This window comes from Solenopsis invicta, chromosome 1, assembly GCF_016802725.1.
Source record: "Solenopsis invicta isolate M01_SB chromosome 1, UNIL_Sinv_3.0, whole genome shotgun sequence".
Lineage (NCBI taxonomy): Eukaryota > Metazoa > Arthropoda > Insecta > Hymenoptera > Formicidae > Solenopsis > Solenopsis invicta.
This window is the reverse complement of record NC_052664.1, coordinates 20,518,562-20,545,112: the sequence shown is the minus strand read 5'-3', so window position 1 is coordinate 20,545,112 and position 26,551 is coordinate 20,518,562. Positions and strand designations below refer to the sequence as shown.

Sequence of the window (26,551 nt, the reverse complement as noted above, 5' to 3'; positions counted from 1 at the left end):
CTTATTCCCATACCTCCGGCAAGCTTCGCGGAAATTAGAGAGGAAACAGAGAAATATGCGGGAGGACGAAAAGGGGTGGACGAGAGAAATGCTCTCTCTTTCTCTTTTCTCTCTCCCCCCCCCCTCTCTCTCTCTATCATTTTCTGTCTGCGGCAAACAAACCAAGGGGACCGACGGAAAAAACGTTGTAACGTAGCACGCAAAACCAGGTCATCCTTTTGAATCAAGCTACCAATTGTCAGCGTTAATTGAGTGGCAAGAGAAAAAATGGGACACGACGTATTTGTGGGAAAAACGGTTTATAACGAATAAAATCCGTTATCCTTCCATCACGAAATTCCGACGCAATCGATACACCATGAATTTCTCTCTGCTAGAACATTCTCGGAGGATACATAACACGCGATCTATTGACTGCAATGTCGAGTGAGAAATATGAGTATTTTGGAAGAATTTCGGAAGAAGTTATACGACTTCTTCCAGTCCAATCCCCCTGCGAATGGTTCTTCATAAAGATAATTGATTTAACACCAATAAATGTCTAGAGAATATATAGTCAAATACGTATCACTCGTATACGTACTCATCGTATATAATAAAAATACGATTAATGAAACATTGCTAGTTATTTAAGAACTTTGACCTATAGATTTTTTTATTATTTAAATTGGATGTTCATTTTTATTTAATAACAAAAAGTCAATCTTGGATATTTTTTATTGTTTAAAATTTTTCTTTCCTGATTAATCTAATTTCTTTGATCAAATATAAACTAATGTTAATTGTTTGAAAGAAATTGAAAAATAAGAAATTGTCATGTAATTCAAAATGCCTTCAATTTTGTTAATAACAATTCGGCTTTAAGTTGCTTCGTAAAAATAACTGAATATTTTCAAGATATTCTATATTCAAAGAATAATCTCATCGATTAAAAACACTATAAAAGTTAAATGACAAACCAAATATCAAATTTGAGATGCAGTGAAATTTATATTTTTTTAATAAATTATTATAAAAATTGCAATTGTGTGATGTTGAAATGCGAAAGGTATTTTTAAACGAAAAAGTATGCCGGATGTGCAAACGTGAGAAGTTTAAATTGATAATTCGAATGTGGTTGCAAAAATAAAAATGAATGAGAACCACGCTAACATCTCGTAAATTAATTTAATTAATTAATTAATTAAATTCCTGTTCTCCATTTACTCACATTGATACGAATAATTGAAACTAATTGAAAGTGAATTGAAATTTTGTCTCTGTTTCGACATGTATACATATAAATCTAGCTACAAATTCTATTCGGGACAATGTGAAAATGACAATTGTGAGATATATTCTATATTTAGAAAATCAAACTCTCGCCAGTATTTAAATATTCAATATTACGATATTAAAACGTATACATTTTCACCATCAATCTCTGGAGCAATAGTGCGCATTACGCGTGATGGAAAATTGTGCATTCGAGCAATTGCTTATGTCATCGGTAAATAACTCTAGCCAAATATACGAATTTGCACATACGCGAACATACGTGCAGTAAATGTCTACCTGTACACTGCGCTTAGAGACGGCCGCATAAACGCTGTTATAAGTCCATTACGAGCCCCATCAGCGTTATAAATGTACTCACGGTGTCTCGTACTTTGTGGAAACACGAAGTCCGTGCGGCGCAGTTGCAAAGATGACCTCATAGTAGCTAGTGCCTTGTGTGCCCTGAAATTAATATATTTATGTTAATACATTTATAACAGGCGCTTATTCCGGTTTTTTTTTGTTTTTAAGCAATGACATTATCACCGTAACCCAGTAAAAGGACAATCCATGATGTTCCCATATTAAAAACTAGCAGAATAACGTTTTGAACGTTTGAAATCGAATTGTGGATTATTCGTTACATATTTACATTTCCGTTACGTTTACATTTTTGTATTTACATATTATTATTTCTATCAATTAGCTATGAAATATATGCAATGCAAAATCCCAAAAGCTTTTTGTGTACATTAAGGTTCATGTTCAGAACGAGCTTATATTATAAAGTTGTTAGCACGTTAGTAAATCATTCTATCCTTCTTTTATGTATAATGAATGATAGACAAAGGTAAATAGTTTAAGAGCGCGCCAACATATTTATAAGTACGTTTGAATATAAACCTAAGTCACAATAAAATATCAATTATAAATTTTTAATATTAAACTAAAATTTCCCTACAGAAATGCAATAAAAATGAAAGTTTCTTCTACAGAAATTTAATATGACGCATATTTATTCATTAATACGTTTGACGATAATAATGTAATAACTCGCAAAAAGATAATTTATAAATATCGATATGATGTGTGTGTGTGTGTGTGTGTGTGTGTGTGTGTGTAAATTTCGTATCAAACGTTATTAAAGTAAGTAAGAGCAAAAGATCAAAGGTGTATTTTAAAGTTAAATACGAAATACATTTCGGTAAAGATCGAAACAAAATTGCCAAGATACGATATACTCTATTTCCATCTAGAGAGAAATTTTTCAATCCTCTTTTCGACTTTGGTGTTTTCTAACTTTATGTGATATCAAACTGATGGAAAATCGAAGCACGTTTTTCATCAGTCAATACGATGAATAAATACATGGTTCTCAATATTTTAAAAAATTACATATTTCAGGTGCTACATCATGGTACGACTTTAGTGCATTGGGACTGCGAGGGTGGTACCTCGAGGACGGCATTGGTGTTCGCGCGCGTCGATCGCGCTTGTGGCACCTTCGTGTGGGAGAAGCCACCTTGGAGTCCCCTGAAAACGGGGCAAGTTGGCGGTGCCACCCTCACAGAGTTTTCGCTAAGCACGAACCCGGAAGACGCGTTACCACCGGGCCTAGTCGGCAGGTACACGCAGCAGCAGGCTGACTGCGCTTCTATCACTTTGGAAGAGGGATACCTCGACCTGGGATCGGTTAAGGAGATAATGATCGGCTGTTACGACCGCGATCGAGAGGCTGATCTGAGGAGCATCTGCAAGAGATACGGCCTACCTGACTCCGACTGCTGCATCGGCCTCATGTATGGCTCCAATCTTCCGGACAATCGACTGATCTTCCTACTTTGCCCTCCCGCCCTTAGCAAGTACGTATAAATTGCTTCGCTCGTTTTCTAATTTATTTGAATGCCTTAATAAAGCGGAGAAAGAAAAAGTAACTCGAAATTTATCATATATCTCACGTCACACAATTACATTTAGAAATAGAAATACACCTTCAGTTTATGTACGAAAATAGGGATATACTTTTTACTTTCACGTTTATCGGAGAAAAAATTCTTTGATTTATATATTCGAGATTATTTCACAAACATTTTTTTTGGCAATTTAATTATTTTCAGTGTATTATTTGTACTAAAACCTTCAAACTTGCCCGTAAAGAAAGAAATTAATGCAGAAATTAATTGCTATACCATTAATATAGTCTTAACCACTAGAAGATTGATTCATTAATATTGTTGCATTAACCGCATGTTCATAATACATGATCGAGCAATAATATATTAATAATTACAAACATATCTCTCTTACATATTTTGCACGGCTCTAACAATTCCCTCTAATAATTTATAATTTACTGTTAAATTGTTGAGCTACATAAATTATGTAATTAGCACGTTGCTTCGCTTTCAGAATATGGTACATGGGATTGTGCTGGATATTGCGAGGCCTCAAACGACAACAACAGTTAACAGATCGTAGATCGCGCTGGTTGAAAGAAAAATATCTCCAATTATACTATTCTTACTTGGATCAACCGACGGAAGGCTTGGAACAGCCGACGACAGCCGATGCTATTCGCATTTTCGGCGGTCGCGACTGGTACATGACGGAAAGTGTCGGGACGCTGTCTCCAACGAGCAGCAGCACTCTACGCAGACGAAATGTTAAAGGCAAAAAGACAAAATCGATCGGCAACATTCATGCTTTAACCAAGGTTCGTACAGGCTATCTCGATTCTCTTGTAATAAATATGTCAGATTAGATTGTATATAGATTACTGAAAGGAAAGTTTAATCATAATAATAATCAAGCTTTGTGGTGGAACAATTTCAATTAAATATCTGATTGATACAATCAAATATTTAGTAATACTAAATAATTATATTGATAGTAACCAAATATGATAAAATAATAATCAAACGTAATAATAGTAACTAATCGGTTACTAAATGTTTATCAAATGATTACTAAATATTATAGATATTAACTGAACACACAATTAAAATTATTTCAACAGAACTTAACAATTATCATTTGGGCTTGATTATTATTACAAATTCTTTATTTGTCACTGTATAACTGCAATGTACTTTATTTCGTGACCAATTGCGTTCGTCAAATTGAATAGTTTTGATTTAACGTAGGATTTGAGCATAAAATACGATTCCTCGACTTCGGATGGAGGTCTATGCGCTACACCTCTTCGTCACATCACGGGAAGCAGAGAGTCTTTAACGAGGATTCTGCCAGCGTCACCGAGAGCAAGTCGAGACCGAATCCCGCCACGTAGCCCGCCCGGTGTCGGCGATCGTATCACTTCCAACTTGCCTTACTCCGCTTTTCAAAGGTACATCATTCTTTCACATGCTTGATTTCTCTCATCAAATTCTCTTTATCTATCGATTCCGAGTAAAAGATTTATGTAGGCCGAGAATTATGTAGGTTGGAATAGAAAATCTTACCTACAGCTCCGTGTCGAATGTCATTTGAACATAAATCCGGATTATGGATTTAAAGAGATTTTCACATCTACAATGATAAAAATGAGCAACTTTTGCCATTTTTATTTCTTCAAAAAGCGAAAGGTCTCTACAGCTTTTTGTGTTTATCATGCGTGAATAATATTCCAGAATATTTTTTATTAATATAAAGTTAATTATATCCAAGATACAATTATGGCGATGCAATACGGAAGAAAACTTTTTGGACAATACTTAATCTGACAAATCAAAGCGCTTTTTATCTTCAAATTGTTGCTTTTTTCGACTTTTAAGCACAATAAATAATATCATTTGGTTCTCTTAATTTTCGAATCAAATGATCATAACTTTATCTAAATATTTTAAGAAAATATTTTCAAAATATTCTAAACATAGTTAAACGTATGTTAGAGATATGTTTCTAAAATAAGAAAAATATAATAAATTTCGAAAATTCTATAAAGTTTTACATAAAAAATATCTTTTAATTACTTATAATATGATAGATAAGTTTTTTTGAACACCTCGCAATAACGCGCGCGCAGTTTATTTTGTGTTGCCAGAGAAAAGGACAAGAACGGGTCCGGTAGTATAGCAGGAGGCTTGGAAGCACCTTGGCAAATGAAAGCGCGCACTACTGATATAATGTACGAGACGCAATTGAACTTCGTGGAGTTCGTCGCGCTTTTCCGATCGTTCAGTTTACGAGCCAGAAAAGATTTGCGTGATTTGTTCGGCCAATTAGCGATAACATGTCGTAGCCAGAGTGATGGATCGTTAAGAGATTTTAATATTCGCCCAGTGGTGCTCAGGCAGACCAGCGACGCTACTCCACAAAGAATTGGTAAGCTAGTAGGAATATGACTGATGTAATCATTAAATTTTGTATATAAATGTAAAATTTAACACATTTATATTAGATGATCCTTATATTAGTCGTAAAAATGGAAATGCAACAATAAATTTTAAAAATAAATATATTAATTAATCCACTAATAATTTTCAATAATTTAGAATTAGAATACTAAGTTTTAACTCATTCAATTAGTATAATATAATATTTATCAAAAATGGAACAAAGTCACTATAATTGGATCAATTTCAATTCATGAATTGCTTTCAATTTATGAGTGTTTTTTTTTACAAATTAGGTATAATATAATTTAAAATGAAATATTAATGCTTTTAATGGCTTATCAGGCTTGTTGACGAGAAACAACTCTATTGATTGTCACGAATACAAAACGGGCAGCAATCTACAAAAGAAACAAATTTTCGATGCCGTTGCTGCGGCAAGTATAGTCAATAATTGCTCGGGCGTGGACACGTCGAAATCCCAAGTGATCACTCTGGCAACATTCACGAAATTCCTGGAATCTCGGCAGCAAGAAAAGTTGAGCGACGAAGAAATCAAGGCGTTGATCAAGGTAAATGTTTATGGGGTCAGAGAGTTCCGCCCGCGAAAGAATGTTTGCACGACGGCTTCATTTCTCTCCGACAATTTTTGTTTTCACACATATACAGGAAATTAATATCCCCTAATATTTCGCGCGCTAAAGACCGCCGTACACAGTTAATGTGTTTGCGTTCAATCTCGCGAATAAACGGCTTTTGTTGGAAACGATAAACGATCCTCCCTTTCATCCCGTTATACTGAAACCGTGATTTCAATTTGTCTTATCTGGAAATAGAAGACACAACTTCTCCTCATACGACTGTCGCATTGTTACGCGCGCACTCATACGACGTACAAGGCGACGTAACACAATCAAGCGGACCCGTTTACTCTCATTTCAGAGGCACGAACCGGACCCGGCACTTCGCACACAGTGGTGTTTGTCTTTCGAGGGTTTTGCACGATATATGATGGACAAGGACAATTACGCCTTCCCGAACGAGTATGCGACACCGTCCGAAACCGAGATGCAGCAGCCATTGTCGCAATATTACATTGCCAGTTCCCACAACACATATTTAACCGGACATCAACTCAAAGGAGAGTCTTCCGTACAACTGTATTCGCAGGTGCATTGCAACTTTGAAAAATAGTTTTGTACTGTGAATAAGCTTTCATAGAACTAGAACATAAAATATTTTTATATTAATATTATATTAGTTTCCTTCCATTGTGTAATAAATTTTGAATTACGCGTTATTTAATAAACTCGCGTGTTATTCAGTGAAATATAAAATAAGAAGAATACCCAAGAGTTGTGAAAAAATGCACCAATTTAAAAAATGCATTTTTTGCTCTGCGCGGAATGAGTAATAGGAATTTTCATTGAAACAAAGTAAAGATTAATGTGATTGAAACTTATTGACAAACGACAATAAAAATCTGTACAGGTGCTCTTAACCGGATGTCGCTGCGTAGAACTCGACTGTCATGACGGTGACGATGGATCCCCGCTGATTTATCACGGTCACACTTTCACTACAAAAATACCATTTCGCTCGGTCGTGGAGGCGATCGATCGAAGCGCCTTTGTCAGTTCCCCCTATCCCGTAATCCTTTCCATCGAGAATCACTGTTCGACAAATCAGCAAGCTCGCATGGCTCAAATCTTTCAGGTATCCCATTAATTATCTAGTAAATCATTTTCTTATCATAATTATCGCGTCTAAGCCAAGTGACGAATAATGAATATTGTTCCAGTCTGTTTTTGGCGAGAAACTGGTAACGAAATTTCTCTTCGAATCCGACTTCAGTGACGATCCTCAACTACCCTCGCCTTCGCAGCTTCGTTATCGAATCTTGGTAAAAAATAAGAAGATGGTGGTCGACCCTGTCGGCCCTTTGTCACACACGCCCGTCAGTCATCGCGGGAAGATGCTCATGTCGGATCGCGCATCCTCCATGAAACAGATGCGAACCGACATAAGCAGCACATCGGTCGTCGAATACTTTAGCGAGGACGAAGACGACGAAGAGGACGACGACGAGGATGACAACATCGATGGTAAAAATAATACATTATCAATAATGAAGTGTGCTTGGAAAATTTAGTTCACGATATCCACCGGCAGATCTATGGTTCCCAAAAAGACATCGGAGTTCGCTATTGATACACTACTGTTCTTAATCCTTCCTAAGCCCGGGTTTAAATATGCTAATGCATGCCACGTTGTTACTGTACCCTACTTAATTGCCGCTTATCCCCGAATTTAGTACAACGATAAATCCAAACCCTCTCTTATTTTTAAGAAATATAACAATTGCAGCCAGTTAAAAACTCACCGAAGCAAATTGCTTGGCATATAATTTACAGATAATTCGATTTCAAGCTACGAGAGATATCTGGGTGGCGGCCAAGTGCCGCATGGTCGTTTGAAATCGGATTCAGGGATGGATGACAAGACGCAAAAACAGAGCAGCCAGATAGCCAAGGAGCTGTCGGACTTGGTGATTTATATGCAGGCGATTAAATTCCGTGGGTTAAATACCATGCCAGTCGTACTGGGAAAAATACGTCATCCGTCACATACGGGGCCAGTTCAGAGGCACAGCATTGCCGGTATAGGACCCAGCAGTGTAGCTTCCTCATCAGGATCACCACAATCGCTTTCCACGTCCGCTTCAATCGCGAGCGGCGGCAGCAATATTGATAATATCTTCAGGTTAGTTTCTTATTGTAAAATATTTTTTCTGTTCAATTTTACACTAAAAAAATCCGCATAAATTTAAACTCTAGTAGATTCGATCAATATGTCTGTCGAAAAATGAACAAATCAAAATTCTTCTGAAAATCACCAGATAAACATTATTTCATTTCTGTTAAATGCATAAAAATTTGTTTATAATATTAAATTTATTCGATTAGGTCAGTATACTTTTTTTAGTCAGTATACTTTAAAAAAAAGTCAAATAAAACTGGAAGTTTTATAGATCCAACCGAGAATGCTAATCAAATTTTTGTAGCTAAGTCTATTGAAATGTTTTAGCTATAAAATATCGAGTTCAATCATAATAATCAGAAATTCCGTTTGATCTCATCAAAATGCAATCTATCATATACGTCTTATTCACATAATTAAAACATTTTTCTCAGTATATCATTGTTTAAAATAATACTTTCTTATTTTCTTACGTAATTTTTGTATTTTACGTCATTTTCTCTAAAATATTTGACAGATTCAACAATAAGTATCTGATTTGTACCTTTCTAATTAAATCTCTACCAGATTTTCAATTTATGCAACTAGATTTTTTTTCCGTATAAAAATCACAATCGTTCTTATTCGACGAGTATTAATTTTACAGATTAAAAAATATTTTGGTATGTACTTTTGTGTTATTAGATCCACTCGCGGCCTTGCCATGCCGGCCTGCTTCCAATGTTCATCTATAAACGAGAGCTCGGCAAAGAAGATCTGTAGGAAGCAGCCGTTAGGTGTGATTGCCCATGCAGAAACGCAACTCATTCGAACGTATCCTGCAGGAATGCGTATTGATTCCACAAATTTCAATCCTGTAATATTTTGGGCTTTTGGAATCCAAATGGTCGCACTAAACTATCAAACCGATGACGCGGGATTAAATCTAAACTCAGCCATGTTCGAGCAAAGCGGTCAATGCGGATACGTTAGAAAACCATCAGTAATGTGGGACAAGGGACACATGATGTACAGGTGAATTCACACCCATCTATATTTCTTATTCGTTTTTTAATTATGCAGCAATGATAATGTAATTATTAACATAATATTCTTGAAGATAACGACTAATTTATAACTCATAAGCAACAAGTGATCTTTTTTTATCTCGTTTAATATTACGTTATAAAAATTCATTTTTGTTATTAAGATAACGTTTTTATATTTAAAAAAAAATAAATTATTTCTAAATAATCATACATTATCTCTCGAAAAATGTTAAACAATCATAAATATTTTGACAGGCGATTCAACCCTTGGGACAAAGAATTCGACGGGCTACATTCCGCGCATTTGAGTCTATCAATAGTCTCAGGACAATACGTCTCGGTTACGAACTTCGTCACCAGCACCTACGTCGAGATCGAGTTGGTCGGTATACCGATCGACTGCGCAAAGCACAAAACAAAGGTGATCCATAACAATGCAGTGAATCCCATCTGGAACGAAAAATTCTGCTTTCAAGTGATGTTCAAGGATCTCGCTTTCCTGCGTTTCGGTGTTATCGAAGCGAGCTCTCATCACGTGATTGCGCAACGCGTTATACCGCTCAAATGTCTACGACCCGGCTACCGACACGTACGATTACGATCCTGCAAGAACAAACCGCTAGCCCTTTCTACGCTCTTCATCTATTCTCGCTTGGAGGAGGAAAGCTTGGACTATAACACCTGCTGCCGCGATCACAAGGAGTCATCTAAGCGTCTCGTGTCGAGCAAAGAACCTGAGAAACTGAGCACCGTTGATCCCGGATCTTTGGGTGGCGTCACCTTGAAGAGACGAATGTTCTTTTTGATGGTCTACCACGTGATACCGGACGAGCCATACACCATCCTAAAGGTTACCCAGGAGAGTACTACGCAAGAAGTAATGCTGCAGGCATTGCAGAAAGCGGGGATATCGCCGAATCATGTGGATGAATACATCTTGGTGGAAGAAGTATCCCGCGGATGGGAGAAAAGGGACAAGGAAGAGTTACCGACTCAACGCGTGCTGGATCCTACGGAACATCCCCTTCAGGCACAGGCCCTGTGGAAAGGACAAGGTCGCTTCCTACTGAAACGAGTAGGCGATGATCCAAGCAGTAGGGCGTGGCTCGCCTCTATCAGGAGCACGGCTGGTCACTCGAAACTCGATTCCAACACGAAGGACCAATCTACTCACATATGGGACGAGGCAGACACCTTTTTGGTCTGCGTCTACAATGTCTCACCGGAGATCCCTTATGCGATTCTACGCGTGCCGATAAGCAGCTCAGCGCAGGATGTGCTGGCGCAAGCTTTGATAAAGGCCAGAAGAATGGAGAACCCGTCCAAGTTCGCTCTGGTCGAGGAACTGGAATGGGGTGGCGCGGGCGCGGTCGGGAGCGGAAATCGTCAGCTAAGAGTATTGAGTGACGACGAGAATGTTTACACCACGCAAGCCTTTTGGAAGACACTTGGAAGATTTATTCTCAGAGAAAGAGAGCAAGCCATTCCGAGACGGAATTTATTGCCCGCGACCCTCGACCGACTCAGCAAGGGATTTTCCGTGGGCAGATCGGTATCCCTGCCAGGATCCAGCAAAGAAAAGGTGCCTGTTTCGGAAGCACTGTCTGACCCTACGGCCTCTTCTAGAGGCCTGAGACAGAGGCTATTGATGTCGGGACGTAGACGAGAGGTTCACTCTGACGGGGAAGACACGCGCGAGTCCGACTTGCTGAATGCCGCTTTCCATCTGAAAAAGGTCTCGTTCAGAAAACTGATGAGCTGGAAGTCATAGTGGCAATCAAGGGCGACATCGATATCATCGATCCTCGCCGCTCGGAGAAGTCACCTGTAAGCTCGTAGTTCAATTACTGTAATCAGAATCTAGTTCTGATCTTGCGAAACGTTTCCCATGCCAACGATCCTGTCGAAGTGCGATCTCAAACCAAAATAAGAGCTTGAGAGGATCAAAAAATTTCACTTTGTGGAAAATTTACGTTATACTAGCGTCATGAACGCTCGAAGAAGTTAGAATCTTTAAATCGTTAAGTCGAATGATAAGAGTCATGGTACGGTCCAGAATAGTTAAATGCCTATCACGATATTGGAGAAATATCAGACAGTGTGTTTTTATCATTTGATCACACACGACAAAAAAATACGATATCTGCAATGGGGAAAAGGAAAGGGAAGAATCGGAATGACTTTTTGAAAAACATCAATGTCTGGAAAACAAACGCGCGACATTCTTAAACTCGCGATTACGCACGCAATTTTCTCCGTGATATTTGGGGCGAAATATCGGACGAACGAAATCACTATCGCTGCAAAAAGCAACTTCGGCGAATCGAATATTCCCAAGAAAATAGAAAACGATACCGAGATGAAGATTATTACGCCGCCATTTTCAAAGATTTTTCAAGAGTTTTAAAGAGTATAGCATATCTGATGTAACGACGTAGCACAATCATTAAGTGGCAAAGCGACGATTCTTGAATCCCCTTAAGTTTGATTGAAAGCCAAGCATCATATAGATTTCGTTACGTGGCAGTAATAAATTCGTATATCAGTCGATGTCGTAGCTGCCGCGTTCGACAGAGACGCGCTGGCGCGTCGTAAAATGAATTAAATGCCACGCGTCGCGCCTGATTTTATTATTTTTGTACAACGAAAGAAGAAGGGAGATTGCACCGGGCGATCTCTAATTTTGCCAAACGACGATTCTAAGTGATTCTAGATCCATTCGCGACACATTCGTAATATTTAGACGTATCGGAAGTGCTTCCCTATTTGAACGTGTTTCCGTTTGAAATACATCGGATTCACCGTTGTCTAATCGATATATCGTATCTCCAAGAAAATTCCGCAGCTTCACGTGACTTCTCGTCATTCGTAAGCGTTTCATCTTTATCATTTACGTCGTACCTGAGGTTTTCCATTGATACAAGGGCTACCGCTTTCGCGCGAGAGCTCCGTAATAAAGTTATATATCGCTGTTATCGCACTTTGTTTGTTCGCTCTATTAATGTTAACAATTTCTTTCTGCATCTAGTCGACCATGTGATAAGGAAATTGAGTATAAAATCCAATGACGCATCGTAATGTATATTGGGAGTTGCTACTTAAAGATCATATTTACTATATATTGTTAACGCTAGAGGGTAGATCGATGTTGCATTCTCGATTACCGTCCCTCTCTCCTGACTGTTTTAGCGAGCGTATGTATACGTAGATTGTAAATACGAGACCAAGGAGTGTCGATGGAGTGCAAAACCGCGTCCGAATGTACGCTATCGCTCTATTCAATTATTTTTTCACATGACAAGGCATTCGCGCGTCGACGAGCCTCGTCGCACACTCGAAGCCGACAGCCTAATTTTAATGGAAAATAATTTCGCTAATAATGCTAATTAATTAATTAATGAGGAACAATATGGAATCTGACGTCGCAAACCAGTGAGGTCGCGAAATAGCCTTGCCCCGTCTTCCATATCCGAATCATTCTAGATATTTTATATTTTTTCGAGACGACGATATTTTATATTTTTTCAGACTGAAAAATCTCCTTTTAGGTGAATCTGTATGACACGAAAAACGCCGGGATTTTTCAATGCTGTGAGAAAAATATATGTGAGATATGTATACACTAGTCACATATCCTACCCCGAGATCGTGCTTCGCGACGTCACTGAGGACACTATATATTTTTGGATACCACTTTCCTTCCTTATCCTTCATCTCTCCGAAAATATGTAATCACATATCCACATAAGAGACCAAATGGGCGAGACAGATAAACGAAATAAGAAACGAGGAATAAACACGCAGGCCAATTACATTTGTACACATGTCCTTGAGTAAGTAAAAAGAATAGAATAAAAGAAACGTCATTTCGATAGAATAATCTCTACATAAGAGAGGCATTATAGTGCATTCCCAAAACGGTTGTTCTATCTGTTAGCCGTGAAGAAGAAAGATAAAAATAATTTGATTGGTCCAATTTGTAGATCAAATCACCAAAGAAAAGCAAGATCTAAACCAATTATCGTTATAGCTTTACGATTGCAATCGTAAAGCACTTTCGCAAATATGCACTGATCAACATTTAATTTATGATATATTTATCAACTATATTTGACAATATTACAAGCGGTAAGATAATCATACATCCCATTCTTTCGAAAATGAGTTTTCCGTTGCCTCGACAATGTTTTTGGAACAATGTTATTTATAGAAGTACTTTTCTCAATTAATATATTATAATTTTCTTTTTTTAATTTTGTCTTTTCTGACAAAAATATTCTATACTATAGAAATATAAAAAATATATTTATCTCTTTGCCTTTCTTCTGTTTTGATCACCTTACGTATGCGAGTGACTGCGATGCGTTCAAATCTTTCAAATGTTAGCAAACGGAAGACAAAGTAGCGCAACAGCTTGGCAAGCGCAACAAGTACACGTATTTCCATCACCGCGTGTAATTTACTAAAAAATAAGCGAGATCAAAGTACATCCTGGTACACCACAACAGTATTTACCTAATACGTAGCAGCATCCTCAAGGAACATTATGTACATAGCAGTAACGAACAATGGCTACTAATAACGTTAATTAATTACTGTAATAAATATTCGACGCTCCTTGGACCTCCGATTAAACCCCCTTATCAAGAAGATCATCGATTGTAAAAGGACAGTGTCTATCAAGCGTTGCATTTCGATTGCAACAGTTGTAACCATTCGTTGTTGTGCCACCGCTGGGCAAATGAGTTGCGTGCAATTACCAAATTCGAAACTTTCCGAAAGCACGGACGTCGTCGACAAGACATTACCTCCCGTAAAATCATGATGTTAAACAGTTTAATAAAGGAAAATCACAATTACGAATTCACTTCATTATGTAATTTTGATTTCAATACCAAAATTCGCGAAAACCTTAATATTTTGTTATAATTACAAGAATTATATAAGTTATATGGATTATACAAGATTAGATTATCTCTACATCATTAAATTCGAACCGCAGATAAGATAAATGATAACGATACGCTATTCATTCTAGACCATTTAATTTAATTCATTAATAACTATCTCATCGACATGCATAATATAAAATATTTATTATCTATTATCATTTAGTATCGTTATTTATTATAAAGAGGTATTATTATCATTTATTATCGTTATTTATTTTATAAAAACTTGAATCAAGATGTTTTAACGCCGAATCAAATAGAATTGAATTTCTTTATTCGAATTCAAATCAAACCGAATCAAATCGTTGAAACACAATTCACAACGTATTTAATCTTACTTATATTTAGTTATTATATTTATATATTAACTATTGTATTTAATTATGCTAAACAAATTATTAGGTTAAAATTTGAGACAATAACGAAAAAAGATTATCATGTAAGAAAAATAATATTGATTATATAATGAGGAAGACATAATGTTATTTTTAATGGTACTTTATAAAATTGTTAGTATATATAATTCATATTAGAATCTCTTAGATTTGAAATTTTCGAGTAGTTTGGATTTAAATTGTAGAAATTCAAATCTGAATCAAATCAAATCTGATTTGAATAGTTCACACATTTCTAATTTATTATTTAACTTTGGATAGAAATTATCCCACAATAATAAATAAAACATATTTTTTGTACTTTTTCTCAAAAATGAAGTAGAAAATAAAAATCGATGTATAAAACGGAATGTTGTTCTATGTAACAACGCGTTGACGGCGTTCATGCTCGACGATATTTCAATCTTTCGTTCGTCATCTTCTTTTTTCAAGATTGACTCCAAAGAACTCGAGCATTTAAGATGACTTATTATGAGCGGTGCGCACACGCGAAACGATTACTTCTTAATATTTTTGGGACCACTCTGATTAAGGACACTACCGAGCGAGCTCTCAGGAGCCGATCCTAAATGTAAACAGTACCAGTATTAAGACTCCTTGTTTTCTTCGTCGGTCGAGAACATGGACCTCACGGAGAAAGTAGGAGAAAGGAAGAAAAAAGAGCGTGAAGAATATGAGAAATGGGCAGAACGACAGAAACCGAACGGGAGACTATCCTCGAGAAGATCGAACAAAAGGCCAAAATAAATGGATGCTAAAGCTCATTTTAAACAATCTACAATTCACGTCAAAATTCGGGATGGAATTTAATTCACAGTTTTGAGAAATTGGAATACATTTACATATCTTTTAAATCTCGTAGAGTAAAACGTTGCTCTAAAAATAAAAATAAAAATTGCGCAATTTTTCAAGTAATATGCCACTCTAATAAAAGTCAAAATTCACTTCTATAAAGTAAAAATTGAGTTTATTTTCAAATAATTTTTTACTCTACGGACTTAGAGAGTATATAAACTTATAAATTGAAACACACACCTACGTCGAAATATACGCGATATATAAAATTATAAAAAGAAATCTATTCTAAAATCTGATATGAATTATATACCGTTTAAAATGGATTTAATGTCGGCCGGCCATATCCCTAATTGTACATATCCGTGATTCTTCGGTAGCTGTTACGTTATTAAAAAAAAAAAAAAATGCGCGTAATACATATAAATATGATCAATCTATACGTATATATGCGTTATTATCGAAGGGCCGTCGAGCGGCATTTTTGTGTGCGTGGCATGTTTCGGAGTTAAAAAAAAAAGAAAAAAAAAAACGGAAGAGTTATCCTCAACCATGACGAAAAATGCGAGTAAGATAGTTAGTAAGATGGAACGATTTAAAGAAAAGAAAAAAGAGATAAATTGTTTAATTAATATTTATAATTGATTAATTAAGAGACGTATATTCTCGTCGTGCGCAATCGGGCTGGGACCGATTTCGCACGGTGAGTCGATTTCTGATCGAGATACGATCAGATGCGACACGAGATGTCTCATTTTGCATAATTATGAACTTTATCATATACGTATTGCATTTATCTTGCAAGAGCAAGGGTCGCTGCTCGCGTCTCTCGTCGACGGCTTTCTCCGGCCCATTGTCAGCAAGTATCGCTGTGATTGTCGGAAGAAATTATATATGCAAGTTAACGAACTATGCAGCAATTAGTTAAATCGCCGAATAATAATGACTACATATATAGTTACCAGAGAGAAGGGAACCAGGTTAATCGTAATCGTTTCTTGCCTACTTCTCTAAAATCTATTCATCTCGTTCAATAATTTTTAATGTACTCTACAATAATTAATTTACCGTCTCTTGAAAAGTTCGAAAAAAATGTAGAACAGAACGCTATGCCGTTTGATGTACACTTTTAGAACGTTTCTATTTCAAATTCTATTTGATTATTCAAAAATTTTAATCTCAATCGTATTGATTTAATGCCGCATTATAATTTTGCCACTAACATCTGTGAATTTTTCCGTTCAACCTTCAATTAGTGTACAAAATATTATCGTTGTACGTGCACGTAAAATTATACTTTTCGTAAAATTCCTCTTAAATATAGATTGATCAAAATAAAAAAAAATTCTTTGTGAACTTTATTGTGAAATATTATTAAGCTACATGCCATTATATTCCATGCATTACAATCGCCATTAAGCTGCGATGCTTGAAGAAAAAGATGGACAATGAAAGATTTGTAAAACATAAAAAAAAGATGTTATTGCTAAAGCAGAAAACTTCTTTACTAGTACGCGTACAGTATGCCGTAGAGCATTTCGTCACATTTAAATGACAATTATTACAAAATAAAAAAAGAACGAGCATTATACGAGTAGCCGCTAACATTAATAGAATTCTCTTTGGCGTTATTGTAAACACTCGAGTAGCCTCCGTTCTCGTTTCGAGGAACAAAGAAAAGCATGTAATACCCGTTAAATAAAAAAAGCATGCGACCATCTTGGCCACTTATAGTGAATTTACCATTAAAATAATATATTAATACTATTGACATTGTTGAGAAAAAGGATCTACATGTAAATATATAAGCATAAAGCATTTTTATAAATAATTACAGCCCCTTGTCATTTTAAGTGAGAAAATTTCCTCTTTCTCCTCCTCTCCTCATATATCCTCGTCAATTTATGTAAAAAATATTTCTATATAATAACATTAAGGTAACCAAATAATGGAAAGTTTATCTTTTAGATTGACAGTTAAATTTAATAAATTTCTTAAATCACGTGAAATTTAAATTGAGATATAATTAGCCTAATCCAATTTTAGAACATTTTTAAACTTTTAAATTATAATTAATTGTGTTCTTTTACTTTCTTGTTAAATGTGTGATGAGCGTCTTGCTAGATAACATTTATCTGATATAACAATATTTTTCATAAAGGTCTAGTCATATATTTTTCAAAAAAATATTAATTAAAATCTCCCTCAAATTAAAAATTAACGATTTATATTACGCTTAATTATGCGCCATTGTTAAAATCTATTATTTCATCTACTCTTGTGTTTTTACATTTTTTACATTGTAAACGTTGCTAATTATTCCAGTTTACAAAATGCAAAAAGACCTGAATGTTAATTACACGTTCAGTTTAACACAATCGAAGAACAAATTTTAAATTGTCTAATAAATTTAATGTTTTCTAACATTTAATATTTCTATCGTTGGTGCATACACCTTTAATGTTTTACAAACAAGAGACAATCTTATCAGCACTCGACGAGAAAAAGCATATTTAGTTGCTCATGTTGTTTAGTTCTTTTCGTATCGCTGCCGTGGTAAGGTTTTACGCACTTATAACACGATGTCCGTAAGTATATGACATTCACAATATTCATCGCAAATGTAATTAATCAGACAATATTTAAATGACTTTAATTTCTAATCGTTCTTCCATTGCATATTATGTCTTTAATTACACAAAATAAAAAAAAACATACATCTAAAAAAATGTAATTAACCGTAGAATTACTGCACAATATATCGCACTTATAGATATCGATTATGCTACCGTCGTCGGAAAAATTTTTATTTAAAGCTGCTAGTTGTGCTATGTTCTGAAAGTTCTTCAATCGCATCATATTAAAATATTGGTTATTAACTTCAGTGGATAAAAATTATTTAAAAAAATAAACAATAAAAAGTAACTTATCTTTTATTATGTTACATAAATAAAACATAAAATAATCATATATATATATGACAAATTCTAAATTTTATATTAATTTTAATAAAATTTATAAATATTTTAAATAAATTATGTATTAATACAATTATCAAAAACTATTTGTAGTAAAATATTTTAAAATTTATATTATAACATTTATTTCTTAGTATTAGAAAAGTGTATTGTAAATTTAAGTATTGTAAATTTTTACAAATAAACTATCCTTTCTGTATATTAATTTATTTATTCTGATAACTTTTATACTTGTCATTTCTCATAAAAATAAAAAATATGAAAAGATTTTAAATTAAATAAAAATTTAATTTCAACAACAACAAAATTTACTGTTTTAAAGTTTTCATTCTTTTTAATAAATAAATCATATAAAAATAAAAAAAATAAATTTTTTTATTTAAGATTAGTTTATTTTTGTTGTGCTCCTTTTCTTAAAAATATGCATCAAACAAAGTAATTTATAAAATAAATGAAAATAAAATATATAACATAAAATAAATAAATTTAATCTTATGATATTTACAAAAAATTACAAAATATAATTTTGTGACAACCAGTATTATTATTCATTTAAAGGAAAATATATATAAAGCAAAAATAAATAATTTTAACGGAAAACTAATATGTACACATATTTACGATATATCTTGTTAACATAAATAAAATTAAATAAAAAAGTTATAAACATTTGTAATATTGTAAGAGAATTAATTTTAAAATTACAGCGTTTGTCATATACATACAGAGGTCTTATTGCTCCAGTATTAGCTCCTTTCGGTAATAATGGGTAATTAATTCATATCCATAAACTTTCTTTCAATAATAATATTGAACTAAATGATAACAAACAATATTTAATTATTAAATTTTAATAGATCTCTTAATTTGGACATTATATCACAGTATGCGTCATATTTAGCAAAGAAAGGTATCAAAGGTATATTGGGTAAGTCAATTTTAACTCATTCAATTTTTTAATCAATTTTAATTAAGTAAAATTTGTTTAAATAACAATTAAATTGCCGAAAAAACCTTCACACAAAAATCATTAAAAAAAAGACAAACGTACATTAATTATTTTGAATAAACATTATAATTTTTTGCAAATCCGCCATATCTCTTTTTATAGTTAATGGCACAAATGGTGAAGGAATGGCAATGTCTGTTACCGAAAGAAAACTTGTTACTGAAACCTGGGTAAAGGCAGTACAGAAAACAAAGCAACACCTGATGATTCAAGTAGGAGGCGCACCTCTTCCTGATGTTATCGAACTTGTAGGTGTAATTATTAATATATGAAGAAAATAACGTTCATTCCATTTTCCGCGATTAAATAACAGAAGGAAAACAATTCATAGGCGAAACACGCAAGTAGTCTGTCAGTGGATTCTATACTCTGCTTACCAGAATTGTACTTCAAGCCTACTACTCCTACACAACTGATCGAATACTTGGAAATAGTTGGTCAAGCAGCACCAAAGACACCGTTATTATACTATCATATTCCTATGATGACGAATGTTAACAGTAAGTGACCTTTCGATATTTTATTATACATGTATATATAAATAATTAGCATAATTGGTAAGATTGATATTTCTTTATATGCATTGCATTATGTTATACATGAATATTTTGTAGTACATATGGGACAATTTCTTGAATCAATTAGGGATAAAATACCTCAATTTGTCGGTATAAAATTCACTAGCTCAAACTTAGAGGAAGGAGCGCAAGCACTACGTGCCGACGATAGAAAATATGTTATTTTCCTTGGCAATAATCAGGTAATAAGATAAAGTAGTTCGTAAGCTCTAGAACTATTAGAGCTATCGCTTTATCAATAGAAAATAAATAAGAAATAATCAATAACTATTTCCTGACTGAACAGTTATTTACCAACTAGTTATATTCAAGCTTATTTTTATTCAAATTTTTCTATTCAAACGTAATGAAAAAATGTATAATATATTCAATTTGGTTTGATTCTCTAGTTGATAAACGCTGCATACGCATTAGGGATGGATTCCTTCATATTAAGCAGCATAAACGTATTTCCGGAACTTGTATTGGATATTTTTGCTGCTTGCAAGAGTGGAGATACGTTAAGAGCTAAAAATTTACAAGAAAAACTTTCAAGCGTTGTAGTTGCTATAATGAAACATGGTAAATATCATTTTTGTATCTGTGATAAAGCGCATTATCACTCCAAATCAATTATTTGTAGGTAATCGAGTGCAGGCTATGAAAATAGCAATGGCCCTTCTTACTGACATTGACACTGGAGTATCTCGTGCACTACCTAAATCTGTTTTTTCCGAGATCGTAGAAACTGAGATAAAAGATTTAACAAGCTTAGGATATCAACCAAAAATTAAATATTACTGACAATGAAAATATTTTCCTTCTCTACCTTATCGTATTTATATAGCATATATTATCTTTTTTACAATAAATTATTCAATCATAAACATAAAATAACGTTACAGTAACACGCGCATTTTTTAAAAATAAATATCTCTAACAATAAATATCTCTAACAACTCAAAAAGATTAATTCATATTGTTACAATTTTGTCAATTTTGTAAATATATATCATAAATATATTGTAAATTCATCAATTTCTTTTATCCGTATTCTTCATACAGAGAAAAGTCGTCAATACCCATCCCTTCTAAAGCAGTATCCCCTATTTCTCAGAAACTAAACATTGCTTTAATACCGATAAAAACATGGTTTACTTATGCCCAATTTCTTCACATGTAGATATAACTTTATCCTTGAGATATCTCCCAGAAAATATGATAATTTCTAGTAAAATTCTATCACATTTTGTGTTGAAGTTAATAGTATGAAGAATAGCTATCTCCGTTATATAACCAGGTATTTCAGAAGAAAACCGATTTTTATTTAAATGACATATCTTTATTTGGATGTCTGAAGCTATCAGGATGTGTGAAAAAATAGGACATTCATAAATAATTAAAAAAATAAAAACCCATAGTTCATACGTTTATGACTTTTTCTATCTTAAAATCTACTAAAAATGAATTCTTGAAAAACAAAAATAAAATTTTCAGCAAATACCAAAAGATATATAACTGTTAGTTTCGGTGTTTATTATAATATACAGCAGGGGTGCCCAACCTTTTTACATCTGTGAGCTACTTTTTTTAGTAGAGCAACTTCACGATTTACCTATATACTCGTATGTAAGATGAAAGAGAAAAAGTACAAAATTAAAATATGATTTAACCGTTTATTAAACATATTAATAGAAATAGGTGTTAAAATTATGAACAAATAAGAAAAAAATTAATATAAAAATTATAAATTTTATAACAGAATTCAAATAAAATAAAAATCAAAATATGAACGTATAATAAAATTTAAGAAAAGTAAAAAAATATTAATGAAATCTTTAACATTGCATTGGAACTTGGCAATTTTTAAAAATTAGGATTGTAAGAGGATAAGGAAAATCTAAAACTGATCAAGAAATTTATTAGTTAAAAAATTTCTGATTTTCGATTTTATGATATTCATATCTGAAAATGTTAATTCCGCCAAATATTTATTTGATTAGGATCAACTAAAATAATGATTTTAAATAGACGTAATTAAAGAAGAAAGAAAGATCTACCAAAAAAAACGTTGCAATTAACTGGTTGGGCACCCCTAGTCCAATCTATTTTTAGAACATTTTTGAACTTTTAAATTTTAATTAATTGTGTTTTTTTTCTTTCTTGTTAAATGTGTGATAAGCGTCTTGCCAGATAACATTTATCTGTTATAACAATATTTTTTATAAAGTTTTAATCATATATTTAAAAAAAAAATAGAATGAATTAAAATTTCCTTCAAATTAAAAATTAACAATTTATATTACGCTTAATTATGCGCCGTTGTTCAAATCTATTATTTCATCTATTTTTTTTTCAGTTTTTATATTGTAAACATAGCTAATTATTCAAGTTTACAAAATGCAAAAAGATCTGAAAAATAATTTTACATTCACTTTAACACAATCACAGAACAAATTTTAAATTGTCTAATAAATTTAATGTTTTCTAACATTTAATGCTTCTATCATTGGTGCATACATCTTTAATGTTTTACACACAAGAGGACAATCTTATCAGCACTCGACGAGAAAGAGTATATTTAGTTGCTGGTGTTGTTTAGTTCTTTTCGCATCGCTGCTCTGGTAAAGTTCTACGTTACCATCGCACTTGTAACAAGATGTCTGTAAGTACTATATATGACATTCATGATATGAATCGCAAATGTAATTAATCGAACAACATTTAAATGACTTTAATTTGTAATCATTCTCTCATTGCATATTATGTGTCAAATTACACAAAAGAAAAAAACCATGCATGTAAAAAAATGTAATTAACCGTGGAATTACTGCATAATATATCGCACTTATAGATATCAATCACGCTATCGTCTGTCATCACGGAAAATTTTGATTTAAGCCGCTAGTCATGCTATGCTCTGAAAGTTATTTAATTGCATCATATTAAAATACTAGTTATTAACTTCAGTAGATAAAAATTAAAAAAAATAAGTAATTTATATTTTATTGTGATATATAAATAAAACATAAAGTAATCATATATATAATAAGTGCCTATTTTAAATTTTTATAAATAAATTATCTTTTCTGTATATTGATTCTTTTTATTAGGATTTCTTTTATACTTGTGATATTTCATAAAAAAAATTGTGAAAAAATTTTTAATTAAATAAAAATTTAATTTCGACGATCTAAAGAAATCTACTTTATTTCAAAGCTGTTATTTTTTTAATAAATAAATCATATAAAAATTTAAAAAATGTATTTTTTATTTTTAAGATTATTCCATTTTTGTTGTGCTTTTTTTCTTAAAAATGTTCATCAAAGAAATTTACAAAATAAATAAAAATAAAATTCAAAAAATAAAATAAATTAATTTAAACTTATAATATGAAATGTTTATAAAAAATTGGAAATATAATTTTGTAACAACCAGTATAAATATTATTATTAATTTAAAAAAATGTATAAAGCACAAATAAAAGATTTCGAATGTTAACAGTAAGCTACCTTTCGATATTTTAATATACTATACTTGTATACATAAAGAAAGACTAATTTGTACACATATTTACAATACATCCCATTAATATAAATAAAACTAAATTAAAAAATTGTAAACCTTTGTAATATTGTAAGAGAATTAATTTTAAAATTACAGCGTTTGTCGTATACCTACAGAGGTGTTATTGCTCCAGCATTTGCTCCTTTCAGTAATAATGGGTAATTAATTCATATCCATTCTGCCAATAATAACTAATATTAAACCAAATAATAACAAACAATATTTAATTATTAAATTTTAATAGATCTCTTAATTTGGACATTATACCACAATATGCGTCATATTATACAAAGAAAGGTATCAAAGATATATTGGGTAAGTAAATTTTAATTAATTCAATTTTTAAATCAATTTTAATTAAATCAAATTTATTTAAATAACAATTAACGTATTAAACTGCAAAAAAACTTTGCACAAAAATCATTAAAAAAAAGACAAACGTGGATTAATTATTTTTAATAAATATTGTAATTTTCTGCATATCTGACAAACGTGGATTAATTATTTTTAATAAATATTGTAATTTTTTGCATATCTGTCATATCTCTTTTTACAGTTAATGGCACAAATGGTGAAGGAATGGCATTGTCTGTTGCCGAAAGAAAACTTATTACTGAAACCTGGGTAAAGGTAGCGAAAGAAACAAAGCAACACCTGATGATTCAAGTAGGAGGCGCACCTCTTCCTGATGTTATCGAACTTGTAGGTTTAATTATAGATATATAAAAAAAATATCGTTCATTCCATTTTCTGCAATTAAATAACAGAATGAAAACAATTCATAGGCGAAACACGCAAGTAGTCTATCAGTGGATTCTATACTCTGCTTACCAGAATTGTACTTCAAGCCTACTACTCCTACACAACTGATTGAATACTTGGAAATAGTTGGTCAAGCAGCACCAAAGACACCATTATTATACTATCACAATCCTATGATGTCGAATGTTAACAGTAAGCTACCTTTCAATATTTTAATATACGTGTATGTATAAATAATTAGCATAATTGGTAAGATTGATATTTCTTTATATGCATTGTATTATGTTATGCATAAATATTTTATAGTACACATGGGACAATTTCTTCAATCAATTGGTGATAAAATACCTTCATTCGTGGGTATAAAATTCGCTAGCACAAACTTAGAGGAGGGAGCGCAAGCGTTACGTGCTGATAACAAAAAATATGTTATTATTTTTAGCAATAATCAGGTAACAAGATAAAAGTTGTTCCTAAGCTTTAAAACCATTAAAGCTAACGGTTTATCAATAAAAAGTAAATTAGAAACAACCGGTAATTAAATTCCTGACTGATTACCGACCAGTTATTTACCAACTAATTATATTCAAGCTTATTTTTATTCAAATTTTTCAATTTATACGTAATGAAAAAATGTATAATATATTCGATTTGGCTTGGTTCTCTAGTTGATAAACGCTGCATATGCATCGGGGATGGATTATTTCATGTTAAGCAGCATAAATGTATTTCCGGAACTTGTATTGGATCTTCTTGCTGCTTGCAAGAGTGGAGATACGTTAAGAGCTAAAGATTTGCAAGAAAAACTTGCAAGCGCTGTAGATGCTATAGCGAAACATGGTAAATATCATTTTTGTATCTGTGATAAAGCGCATTATTACTCCAAATCAATTTTATTTGTAGATAAACAAGTGCGGGTTCCTATGAAAATAGCAACGGCCCTTCTTACTGACATTAATACAGGAGTACCTCGTGCACTACCTAAATCCGTTCTTTCCGACACTGTAGAAACTATGATAAAAGATTTAACAAACTTAGGCTATCAACCAAAAATTAAATATTACAAACAATGAAAATATTGTCCTTCTCTACCTATCGTATTTATATAGCATATATTAATATAAATACAATAATTATCTGTTTTACAATTACAATAAATTACCTAATCATAAACATAAAATATCGTTACTGTAACGCGCGCATTTTTTTTAAATAAATATCTCTAATAATCAAAAAAATTAATTCATATTGTTACAATTTTGTCAATTTTGTAAATATATATCATAAATATATTGTAAATTCATCAATTTCTTTTATCCGTATTCTTCATACAGAAAAAAGTCGTCAATACCCATCCCTTCTAAAACAGTATCCCCTATTTCTCAGAAACTAAACATTGCTGTATTTTAATACCGATAAAAACATGGTTTACTTTGCCCAATTTTTTCATCTCTAGATATAAATTTATCCATAAGATATCTCTTAGAAATATGATAATTTTTAGTAAAAGTCTATCACATTTCGTGTTGAAGTTATAATAATATGAAGAATAGCTATCCGTTACATAACCAGAGATTTCAGAAAAAAACCAATTTTTAATTGACATATCTTTATCTGGATGTGTGAAGAAATCGTGCATTCATGCATAATTAAAGAAATAAAAACCGATAATTTATACGTTTATAATTTTTTTCTATCTTAAAATCTGCTAAAAACGAATTCTTACAAAACAAAAATAAAATTTCCAGCAAATACCAAAAGATATATAACTGTTAGTTGGTGTTTACCATGGACACATTATACATTCCTATGTCCATGATGTTTACTACATAGGTTTGCATAATTTTCTCTTGCAAATCTCATATTTAAAATAGTAAAAATAGTTGAAACAGTGAGTATATTATTGATAATATTAGATCATTTTACATGTTAGTATCTTTCTAAAACTGTTTTGTTTCTATTTTTATCTCTCAGATTTTTCTCTAATGTGATTTTAAACATAAAATCGTTATATAGCATAAAATGGATTTCTTCATGAAAACAAACCATAGGTCTGCTAACCTCATCTGTCTTCATCTATGGTAACCTTCAATGCCTGCGTTCAGCAGACTCAACAGTTGAGTGAGCGCTCGCTGTTATTGGTGTATTCTTCTAAAT

At 32.6% G+C, this 26,551-nt stretch overlaps 4 protein-coding genes across 12 annotated transcripts in view; 3 read left to right on the top strand and 1 right to left on the bottom strand.

Annotated features, from left to right (window-relative positions):
• LOC105194827 (1-phosphatidylinositol 4,5-bisphosphate phosphodiesterase epsilon-1) overlaps nucleotides 1–15,938 on the top strand; it is a 133,669-nt gene extending 117,731 nt beyond the window's left edge. For 2 of the 3 annotated variants that reach the window (XM_026131305.2, XM_039449927.1), the window contains 11 exons: nucleotides 2,662–3,119; nucleotides 3,667–3,970; nucleotides 4,401–4,603; nucleotides 5,282–5,580; nucleotides 5,937–6,163; nucleotides 6,534–6,761; nucleotides 7,083–7,307; nucleotides 7,393–7,696; nucleotides 8,006–8,354; nucleotides 9,036–9,365; nucleotides 9,635–11,150. In XM_026131305.2, coding sequence (XP_025987090.1) covers nucleotides 2,662–3,119; nucleotides 3,667–3,970; nucleotides 4,401–4,603; nucleotides 5,282–5,580; nucleotides 5,937–6,163; nucleotides 6,534–6,761; nucleotides 7,083–7,307; nucleotides 7,393–7,696; nucleotides 8,006–8,354; nucleotides 9,036–9,365; nucleotides 9,635–11,150 — 4,443 coding nt within the window. Of the gene's footprint in view, nucleotides 1–2,661; nucleotides 3,120–3,666; nucleotides 3,971–4,400; nucleotides 4,604–5,281; nucleotides 5,581–5,936; nucleotides 6,164–6,533; nucleotides 6,762–7,082; nucleotides 7,308–7,392; nucleotides 7,697–8,005; nucleotides 8,355–9,035; nucleotides 9,366–9,634 lie in introns of all 3 variants that reach the window. The other variant, XM_039449924.1, reaches the window with a different exon arrangement.
• The window catches only part of LOC113003148, a 177,949-nt gene that overhangs the window by 145,917 nt on the left and 5,481 nt on the right, over nucleotides 1–26,551 (bottom strand). For 5 of the 7 annotated variants that reach the window (XR_005574944.1, XR_005574945.1, XR_005574943.1 and 2 more), the window contains exon 2: nucleotides 1,555–1,719. Coding sequence is in view for 2 of the 7 variants with exons in the window: in XM_026131307.2 (XP_025987092.2) it covers nucleotides 1,555–1,719 (165 nt within the window). In the remaining 5 variants the exon portion in view is untranslated. The remainder of the gene's footprint in view (nucleotides 1–1,554; nucleotides 1,720–26,551) is intronic. The other 2 variants (XR_003268283.2, XM_039450000.1) reach the window with 1 other exon arrangement.
• Nucleotides 17,778–21,103, top strand: LOC105194751 (N-acetylneuraminate lyase). The gene is made up of 8 exons (XM_011159831.3): nucleotides 17,778–18,109; nucleotides 19,207–19,268; nucleotides 19,357–19,427; nucleotides 19,611–19,756; nucleotides 19,840–20,008; nucleotides 20,123–20,268; nucleotides 20,476–20,647; nucleotides 20,709–21,103. Exons 1-8 carry the CDS (start codon nucleotides 18,104–18,106, stop codon nucleotides 20,867–20,869), a joined length of 933 nt encoding a protein of 310 aa, XP_011158133.1. The 5' UTR covers nucleotides 17,778–18,103; the 3' UTR covers nucleotides 20,870–21,103.
• Nucleotides 22,517–25,693, top strand: LOC105194750 (N-acetylneuraminate lyase B). Its single transcript, XM_011159829.3, has 8 exons — nucleotides 22,517–22,730; nucleotides 23,729–23,790; nucleotides 23,877–23,947; nucleotides 24,189–24,334; nucleotides 24,418–24,586; nucleotides 24,701–24,846; nucleotides 25,063–25,234; nucleotides 25,298–25,693. Exons 1-8 carry the CDS (start codon nucleotides 22,725–22,727, stop codon nucleotides 25,465–25,467), a joined length of 942 nt encoding a protein of 313 aa, XP_011158131.2. The 5' UTR covers nucleotides 22,517–22,724; the 3' UTR covers nucleotides 25,468–25,693.

What these genes read in the sequence shown, in the direction of transcription:
- LOC105194751 (XM_011159831.3), top strand. An exon ending in AGGTATCAAAGGTATATTGG is followed by an intron (nt 19,428 to 19,610) that starts GTAAGTCAATTT and finishes CTCTTTTTATAG; the next exon opens with TTAATGGCACAAATGGTGAA. An exon ending in TATGATGACGAATGTTAACA is followed by an intron (nt 20,009 to 20,122) that starts GTAAGTGACCTT and finishes AATATTTTGTAG; the next exon opens with TACATATGGGACAATTTCTT.
- LOC105194750 (XM_011159829.3), top strand. An exon ending in GCTCCTTTCAGTAATAATGG is followed by an intron (nt 23,791 to 23,876) that starts GTAATTAATTCA and finishes AAATTTTAATAG; the next exon opens with ATCTCTTAATTTGGACATTA. An exon ending in AGATGCTATAGCGAAACATG is followed by an intron (nt 25,235 to 25,297) that starts GTAAATATCATT and finishes TTTTATTTGTAG; the next exon opens with ATAAACAAGTGCGGGTTCCT.